At 45.2% G+C, this 9,694-nt stretch overlaps 1 protein-coding gene across 1 annotated transcript in view; it reads right to left on the bottom strand.

Annotated features, from left to right (window-relative positions):
• Positions 1–467: 467 nt before the first annotated feature.
• LOC104495487 (ubiquitin carboxyl-terminal hydrolase 22) overlaps positions 468–9,694 on the bottom strand; it is a 25,522-nt gene continuing 16,295 nt past the window's right edge. The window contains exons 5-9 of the mRNA XM_010138462.1: positions 8,376–8,502; positions 5,565–5,656; positions 4,064–4,126; positions 2,536–2,685; positions 468–1,374 (exon numbers count right to left, since the gene is read on the bottom strand). Coding sequence (XP_010136764.1) covers positions 1,332–1,374; positions 2,536–2,685; positions 4,064–4,126; positions 5,565–5,656; positions 8,376–8,502 — 475 coding nt within the window. The 3' untranslated portion in view covers positions 468–1,331. The remainder of the gene's footprint in view (positions 1,375–2,535; positions 2,686–4,063; positions 4,127–5,564; positions 5,657–8,375; positions 8,503–9,694) is intronic.

Here is a 9,694-nt window from a genome sequence, read left to right as displayed (position 1 = left end):
GCTGCTGCTGTTCCACGACAAGCCAGCGCAGCCACGGGAAGCAAGGGCAGGACTGCCGTGGTGACAAAGCAGGGCGAGCTGGCGCACCGAGCGCCACCAGCTGCGGGCTGTGGTGCTGCACAGACGAGGAGGGTACGTGAGGAGCGAATACCTGCGGGAGGACACGAGGAACCAACAGCAGCCCAGCACGCAGCAGAAGACCGCGGTGTTTACTGAAAACCCCAGTGCACTGCAGAAGGGCTCAGCAGCAGCAGATCCATCGCTCAATGCTGCCCCCAGCAGCAACCGCTCCTAACAGAGGGTGCGTTTTCCAGCACCGAGGTCCTTGCGGGTGTCACTCGTGTGTGTATGAGCCTTGGGAAGGCAGCGGGGGAGAAACAAACCAAAACCAGCCACAACAAAACAAGCAGTTTTGAGAAATTCAAACTTATTCACAAGGTTTAAAAAAAGAACCAAGACCACTCTTACAGTATAAACACGCCAATTCATTCGTTTTTACTGATGGTTGCATTTATGAATTTCATTCTCGTGAAAAAAAGGGAATAAAAGGAAAAAAAATTAAGAAAATAGCTATTTATAGAAAACAAAACAAAAAAGGGCTCAAACAGAACAGAATCTGTGCTGATGCTTTTGATGAGCAGTCCGATGGCGCTGACGTTACCTGTGCAAGCAGGCATGCTTGGAAACCTGTCTCAGTACTGCAGCTTCAGTTCCACAATCCAGGGTTTCTTTCACGCTTGTTGGAAAAAAAAGAGCCTAATAGTTTCATACTGTATTTATTTCATAACTAAAATTCACAAATAAAAAGATACTTGCAAAGTCCTTTAGTTGTGTCATCCCCTCCTCCTCCACTCTACTGCTTTCAGACCCATATGCATAAAAAAATGGGCTTGGATTTTTAATTTTAACTGTTACGTGATTGGTCGTTGGAGCTGAAGCACCAAATGGAGAAGATGCTTGATGGAGATGAGGGTAGAACCCCTTGCCTTCCCACACACATTTTGGAGGAACGTAGGAGACGCACCAGTGCCCGGACTCCTCTGCTCCCATTTCCCCCACCCAGAGCATTCCTTTCATTTTATATTTCCTCTGTTAAGTGACTGACTGCAGCCTCTTTTGTCCCTCTTTCCGTCCTTGCGGGACTGCAAACACGTCGGACATTGTTCAGTTCTTACTCTGCCAGGCTTTGAGTCAGTGTCAAGTAGGTCCTGTTACAGCTCAGTGCTAGTTGTTTTTTAATAGGTCTTTTCATTTCAGGTAGGTTTGTGTGTCGATTCTGAAGGCTTGCTTATTTTCTTCCTTGTTTCTATCTGACAAGCTGCTGGATAAGGCTATTCATACTCCAGGAACTGTTTGTGATAGAACAGCAAATATCTGCAAGAAAGCAGAGGGACAATTTCAGCTTCCTGCTGCACGTCGGAGCACATTAGTATTTCCATTGACGCCCTCATAAAAAATTAAGACTTAATTTTGTTTTTCTTTTCAGTTTGAAGCGATTCCAGGGACATGTCGGGTCGCTGCGGTAACCGCAGATGAGGAGGAGGGAAGCCAGCTGACATCACTTTACCAACAACTCGGGAAACCAAACAGTTGTACATCAAACCACCAAACCTTCTTGTACCATCTATTTAGGAGCCGAAAGCTCGGCAGATCGGACTGTGGTGGTGCCCAGACAGGCAGCATCCGTGTAACACTATCGCGACACAGAGGCGCTTTAAGACACAACTGTTGCTTCAGAGCCCTGTTACCAGGCATCAGAACTCAGGGACTGCAAACCGTCTGCCTTGTACCGGTACAGAAGCAAAGAAGAACCAGGCGGGTGGGTGAAAACTCCTGTGTCCCTCTCCAATCCAACTCAGATCTCTGCTACCTGCACTGAAATCGGGTGTTTTAATGGGTGAAATTCTTCCTGTCCTTAGTGACTTTGCGTGGGGGGCTGCAGAAGGGAGTCCAGCACTCAAGGAGTTACCTGTCAGAGGGTGCTGGAGCAGGTTCAGACAAGGGCAACGAAGCTGCTGAAGGGTTTAGAGAACCTGTCTTACAGGGAGTGGCTGAGGAACTGGGGTTTAGTCTGGAGAAGAGGAGGCTCAGGGGAGACCTTATCGCTCTCTACAACCACCTGACAGGCGGTTGTAGGGAGGTGGGGGTCAGTCTCTTCTCCCACGTTATGAAGGAAATGGCCTTAAGTTGCATCAGAGGAAATTTCAGTTGGATATCAGGAAAAATTTCTTTACACAGAGGGTCATTAAGCATTGGAACAGGCTGCCCAGGGAGATGGTGGAGACCCCATCCCTGAAGGGGTTTAGCAGCTGTGTGGAGGTGGTGCTGAGGGACAGGGGTTAGGGACCCTGGCAGTGCTGGGGGAACGGTTGGACTGAATGATCTTGAAGGTCTCTTCCAACCAGATGATTCTGTGTGATTCGATATTCAAAGAGAGAAATTAAGTCTTCTGTGATGAAAGGGTCTTTTGAATGTGAGGAAAACCCAGCAAAGGTCCAAGTTTCCCTTTGTTTCCCCTTCCCAGTTCCAGCTTACCCTTCACTGTCTAGCACGTCCTTAATGCTAGCCTTGGTGATAATGGCATCGTCACACTTGAACCACTGGTCCTTGTGCTGCCGGATGAAGCTGGTATAGTGCCCACTCTCCAAGGTTCCCTGGTGATTAACTACTGCAAACAAGGAATACCTGGTACAGAAAGGAGTCAGTGGATCAGAAGGGGAAGAACAACCGCAGCTTGTCTTCACCAACACATGTAGCAACAGCAAAGGGTCTGACCCATCAGCAAAACACCAGCTCTTAACCTTAACTGGGGAGAGGACATCCGTGCCCAGGGCAAAGAACCCCTCTTTTCTTTTTCTGTCTTCCTATTACTACAACGCTGCAGCCTGATGACTTCACCAATACTGACTACCAAAGATTTTTCTTCTCCAACAGATATTGCTGAAGAGGACCCGCTGATTATCTAGTTTGACCTTCTAGTTCCCTGAATTAGTTAATTACTCCAGTGAACCAGAAAAATGCATTTGAGGGATGGGGCTAATCTTAAGTATAGCTGATCTTAAACTAATCTCAAATACTTCTAGTGATAAATAGCTGTAATTATCTGTCATCTGGGAAGTCTGTACCTATTCTGAAATACTGAATATATTCAGCCTCAACTTTCAGCTTTCAGGTGCTGCTGACAGCCTGCGGACCAGCAGACACCTCTCTGTTCCAAAGACAGACAATGATAATCAAGCTACTCTTAGCTTCTTTTTTCCTTTTCTTTTCTTAAAAAGGGGAAGGCTGAAGTCCTTGACTCTCTTGTTCTACAGTAAGATTTTGTTTCCAGTCTTAAATTTACTTGTGGCTCTTCTGCAAATGTTCTCCACTCTTCCTTAAAAGCCATCCTCAAGCTGGGACACACACACAGCTGCACGATGGTAAAACACCCTCTTCCAATCCCACTTGGTGTTGTCCTACTTAGGTTTCGAATCCACAGAGCTCTGTTGATACAGGTGCCACAACGAGGCACGTACGTATTCAGCTGACTGTCTACAGAGCTGCTGGTGTATAAAGTCACCCTCTTCCTGGTGGAGCCCTTTAATCCCACCGAGCTGGACACCACTCTAGTCCCACGTTGGGGCACTCCAGCTAAGAGCACTCCAGCTGTTGCCTCTTCACATTCCTGAGCAAGGGCCCATATCAATTATTCTGACTGGAATGAATACGTGGCCAAGAGGCCCAAGATGGGGTCATCTACTTGGGACTGTGTTCTTTCGGTCCTCTGGATCTCCCTTTGCTCTTGCAATAGAAATCAGATCATCCAAAGGAAACACCCACCCCTTCTGATGCTTGTAATTTTGCTCACAGACAGATCACTGGGGTTAGCACCTCCAGATCCGAAAGCCAGCCCCCACAAAGCCGTGGAAGGGCAGGCAACTGTGGTGAATGGAGCTTTACTGCGCAACAGCCCAGACTGACCGTGCTGTCCCACGCGGTAAAGCGCTCAGCAGTGCAGGGCGGAGGGCAGGCGGTGTGCCTCCTCCTAGAGGCCAACTACCCTGCGCAATGTACCACTTACTTATTATCATTGTTTAGACTATCCGTCGGCTGCTGGTACTGCCCGTTCATTCTGCTCTCTTTACTGCAACACACACAAAAAAATCCAGTCACTTAAAGCAGCGGCTTCCCAAAGCGAGGAAAGAGGTTGTACAGGACACAGCCCGCTGGCCGACTCCGGGTCCCTTTTCCGAAGCACAAGGCTGCCTAGCAGTGGAGGAGCACTGCTGATTAGGATGCTACAGATGCTTTATTTGTTCTCACAGCAATGCGACATAAGAAACACCATTTCTCCTCCTGGTCAAGGCTTCAGCGCTGCAAATACTGATCTGTTTGCGTCAAACGTCCTAGCCAAAAAGCTTAAAAACAGGTTAAGAAAAGATTTGTATTTTTTATATCTAATTACATCAATCCTTTATCTGTGATGGGTCAATCATCTTGGCTCCCACCTGTAAAGGCACTTTGTGTTTTGACAGCAGCAATAAGGTTACGCTGTGGATTTCACAGCCGATGAAATTCAGATCACCGAGTCTGCCTGCTGATTATCCATCTATATTCCATTACGCTTGGTACTTTTCACTGGCAGAGCCTGCTCTACCCAGGGAGAATGCACAACAGAGGAGCAGGCAAGTCTCAAAATCTCCAGAATATACTGGAATAAACCATGTATTCGTAACAAAACGCTATTTAACGGAGCTTCAGGGCTCTCCTTTCTCTCCTGTCAGAAGCATCTACTGTTCTCCAGGAGAGAGGGGAGGGTGGGCGAAGCGTGAAATTACGAGTAACATTTCAGCATCAAATAGAGCCCCTGTGTTAAGAGACGCCACCTTTTGGGGCTTTCTGCACTGCTTCAGGTAGAAATTAAATCTGAATATACTCTTGTCTATTTGAATGGAACATCTGACCAATACAAATAAGAGTATGTTTATATTAATGTCATGTCATCACAAACCTGGGAGGTGGGAAAAATCTTACTGTTTAAATACCAACTAGAAATACCTATTTCAAGCTGGACTATTTTTTTTTCTTGCGGCATTACCTAAACCGAAGTTGGAGGTAGAAAACAAAACAAAAAACCCCCACAACAATTTTCACGTGTGCAGGAATAAAGGGGAAGGACTTTTACAGCTTCAGCAATCCCAGGTTAGGCTTTAGGTTATGTCTAGTCTGCCTAACAACACAAGACTGGTGGGTGGGCGGGCAGGTGATGGGACCAAAGCAGAGATCCGAAGTCATGATGGATCTGCGTCTATAAATGTAACATGCAACCCGAAACATAACACACATTAATACAGAAAAACAAATTAATGTTTAAATACAAAGCCTCTTCTGGCACGCAAAACTCAGCATTCATCTAAAAATGAGTTTGGAGAAGATGCCCATCTCAAGGAGCAGCTTACAGCAGAAGTACCCTTATACATACTGCTCTACCAGCTCGATTCAAGGATGTTCCATGCTGCACACGTACGAACCGGTAAACAGTTCTGTCCAGGTCTTTGGGGGATTCTGACCGTGGTACACACCTGGAAGCCATGAATGGTGTCATGTCCAGCTCCAGCGGAAATGAGACGTATGTAGTGATCTTTCGCCTCAGTTTGGCTGAGTGTTCAAACCGCTGGAGACAAAGCGGAAGAGATTTTTTTTCTTTAGAGAAAGGCTAAGTTTTCTGTCTGTCAGAAATATCCTAAGCTTAGGAACATTAACATGAAAGCATGTTAGCAGTCAGTGTCCGGGATAACCCCAGGTTATTTCTACTGGCTATCTGGCTGGGAACCCCCCTGTAAATTCTAACACATTTCTACCAGGAAAATAAGCCATGATTAGTGGGAGGAAAATACAGTATTAATGAGATTGTTCATCTCATATCTATACTTCCAAACTTAATCCCAACTGCCATTAAGAACAAAATGTATTGAAACGGAGAGACACAGACAGCCTTTACCCGAACCAGTGTTCATTTGTACTATGTACTACTCATACGTGGCTGCTGCCCACACTGGTACGTGGAACTGGTGACAACAGGAGCTTGCCATCAGATTCGCACATTAACCCACCCGTCCCGCCATCTGAAGTGACAGGAGTCGAGCCCACGCAGGAACACCAATTCAAATTACGACGAAAAGGGAACATGATCGTAAAAAAGTCTTGTCCTTCCGCAAAAAGCAGCCTGCAATACTCACCATCCTCTCCTCAACCTTCCGACTGAACATTAAACGGAAATGGGAACAAATACCAGAAAGAGATGAATGAGTTTCTATTTAAAGGCAGCTTCTCTCCCCATTTCTCAGAAATTCTGCTCTATTTACACTTCAAGTTAATTATTTTCCAATTGTGGTGCCATAACAATTCCCTAGCAACAGAGCCAGATGAGAAAAGCTGAGACTTCTGTAATTCTTATCGCTGGTGTTTCCTTTTTTGCCTTAACGCATGAAATGAAATTTGCCTTTTGCGTGGACAGGACAACACAAGCGCTTAGGAAAAGTAATTTATTTTAAAAGAAAATCTTCAACCATTCAGAAATATTGAACTCGGAGTAGGAAAGGGGCTGAGCACATTGGCATTGCCTGGCCCAAAGAGCAGAATCACCCGTGTCTATCATGCCAACTACTCTGCAATAATAAAATAAAACAAAAATAACATAAAAACAAGAGCCGAAACTCCTCCCAAAAGCCAAGCAGCAGGCCAAGGGCTCCAGCCAGTCCAGTAACTTTGGCGTGTAACACTGCATCTCCACCTGGTTAATGCCCAGGATGCAGCTGAAGAACTGCTGGTGTATGGGGGTGAACACCTGAAGGCATGGCTGTCCCCAACAGTCTGAAAAGGCCTGTACAATTACAGAGGAGGGAATTCTTCCCACCTGTGACACTGTTTGGCAGTGGGAAGCAGAATCAATCTTTTCTCCTGAACACAGCCCTTCCTACGGCATTCTGTTTTCATGCCAAGACCTCTACAGCTCATTAACAAGCTTCTGTACAAGCCAGATTTTGAAAACAGATTTTAAATAGCTGCCACGCTGGAAACGAGGTTGCTATGTAATTTAAATCCCAAACTACAATAATTTCTCGAATACAGCCTGTGACTTGTGGTCTGAGACCATGACACTATAGACACACAGATTATTAGATTTTCCAGTATGAATGCACTGATCCAGCTTAGAGGGCTACTGGAAAATAAACCAGAAGAACTTCCTGCACGCTACAGCGAAGTTCAGCACACGCTCTGCCACAACAGCTACAAGATAAAGGTCTAATTCCAACACTATGGAAGTTACCCAGATGTTTCACCAAAGTTAAAGCGTGGAAACCAGGTAAGAAATGAACTCCTTCAAGAAGTCTTTGGAGCAAAAGGCTGGAGCACGCATTCTTTCAATTCACCATTCCCCAACTGAAACGAGAGGCAATACAAGCCTTCACATGCACACAGCACACAGGCTGCCCGTTTAAAATCTGTTTCCAGCCACCACAGTCATAGGTAAAATGCTGTTTTTCTTTATGCATCTTATGTGACATCAATATCATCAGAGAAGCAGTTTCTTGAAACACTGGCCATAGTAAGAGCTGAGGGCAGAGATCAACAGTTGCTGCCTAACTACAAGAGGACTGTCATTCTGTCTCAGGAGATGCTCCAGACCTTTGAGGTCTGCAGTCGGAAAGCTCAAGCAGATCAAAGATGCAGTTAAATTACCATGGAGGCTGCTTCTGCAAAGGCCTGTGGCATCATTTTTCAAGGACCCATTGCCTCTGGACACAGACTGACCCTTCAGCTTCTGCGACAGCTGACTACTCTGCACCACAGTCATCCTCATCATATTTAAGACACAAATCATAAAGGACTGAACTATCTGAGGGCACCAACTATGACAGGATCTCCCAGCATTGCATCTGCCACAATCTGGGTTGGAGATGTTGCAAGCCAAATCACGGCTGGGAGGACACAAGAAGCCTTCTCCATCGCAAACAGTAACTTTTTCACGCTTTTCCTTCGGTACAGAGTTCCCCTGTGGCATTCTTCCAGTAGAAGCGTAAAGATTTTACCATGCAGGATGAGTGTTACTGGAGACTGCTTCAAGTATTGGACCAGCCTTCCAATTTGTTTCTAGATTCTGATTAGTTACATTCCCACAGACATACTGCAAAGCTACATTATAGATAATGCAACACTATCTTAATAGAAAATCTTGCTGGGCATGCAAGCTGTTCTTTATATTCATTTATCGAAGAGAAGATTGTGACAGCCAGAAGATTGTGACAGCCAGAAGATAGGTCCAGGAATTTAGCTCATCCTCTCAGAGAGGAATAAGCATCCTCTGCTCTGTCTGCCCCCTGTGAACTTACTTTGAGATGAAAACAGGCCACAATGGGTAACTTCTTCATAGTGAGTTGTTTGGTAGATTCCTGGTAGCTATGGCAACCACTACATTTGATTTTGGCACTGCTTCCTAGATGTTCTGGCCTTGTAAACCTGAAAAAACATTAAAAAAGCAGAGGGATGCACAAAACAATCAGACAATTTTCCACACGTGCAGAAAATGCTGCTTTTACTCGTGGGTCACTGGTAGCACAAGAGCCAGACTTCATGGCTTTTAAATGTCATTTGGAAAAAAACCCAACACCTATAATAATGTAAAGCGCTGTGGTTCAGGTACCCAAATCTGACAGCTATGATCGCTCTACTTGAGAACACGGCCCTGAAATGCATCTCTGTCTGAGAAAGGAGATGAACTAACATTAGCTCCTACAACAGGACAGCTTATTTCTCTACAGAAAGCAAAGATCTTTTGTTTTCAACACCAAAACCACTGATGTGGAAGTTCTGAAGCAAGATGACATGACTTCTGCGCTCAGCTGCATGCTATCTGCAGGACTCTTCTGGCTTGTAGCCCTCCAGGGCTGGGATCAAAGCTCTGAGATGGAAAGGGCTGTAAACACAAAGTTCTTTTCAAAATACAGACATCTTCCAAGAAACCCCACGTGTTGACAACTAGAAAAATCTCTTTCAAAATTTTCAGGCAGAACTGCTGAAGGGAGCTACAAGAAGAGACCATTACAGAATAGGGAACCGCTCAGAGAAAACAGACTGCCTCGATATTCTCACAACACACTAAAGCAAAACATCTCGCACTTCTTCAGAAACTGCCAGCACAGAAAAGACCAGGAGGGACTGCTCAGTCTTTTCCTCCAAGTTTAAACTTCCATCTCCTCAGAGGCTGCTTTACAACTGGGATTTTCAAGGTGAATTATTTTGATATATAACCAAATATTTTACATTAACTTTACATTTTGGGGGTTTGATTTTTTTTTTCTTCTCTCAAGTCTGTACAAAGTCTTTTAAAAGTGTTGTTACTGTTGTTGCATCTTTCTGGGTTTTTTCATACTCCTGCTCAATCCTTCCTCCTTCAAGCCAACTCTAGGTTGCACTGCCACACTGGTTGACACAGGGTACACACCTTCCATGTCTGAATCGAACATTCAACCTGCTTGGTAACTTCTGGGTTATAACCCAGACCCACCCTCTTTATCCAGCAGACTTCAACTTCTTTCCAAAATCCAATCTCTTTAAGACTATATCTTTGATGTTTTTCCTTCCCTATCATCATCTCTCTCGCATTCTACTAACCCCCATGTTGAAGAAAATTACCAAAATTCGACCGGTT

Source organism: Buceros rhinoceros, unplaced genomic scaffold, assembly GCF_000710305.1.
Source record: "Buceros rhinoceros silvestris isolate BGI_N320 unplaced genomic scaffold, ASM71030v1 scaffold15136, whole genome shotgun sequence".
In the NCBI taxonomy this organism is placed as follows: domain Eukaryota; kingdom Metazoa; phylum Chordata; class Aves; order Bucerotiformes; family Bucerotidae; genus Buceros; species Buceros rhinoceros.
The sequence above is the reverse complement of the archived record's forward strand: the minus strand, read 5'-3'. Positions and strand labels throughout refer to the sequence as shown.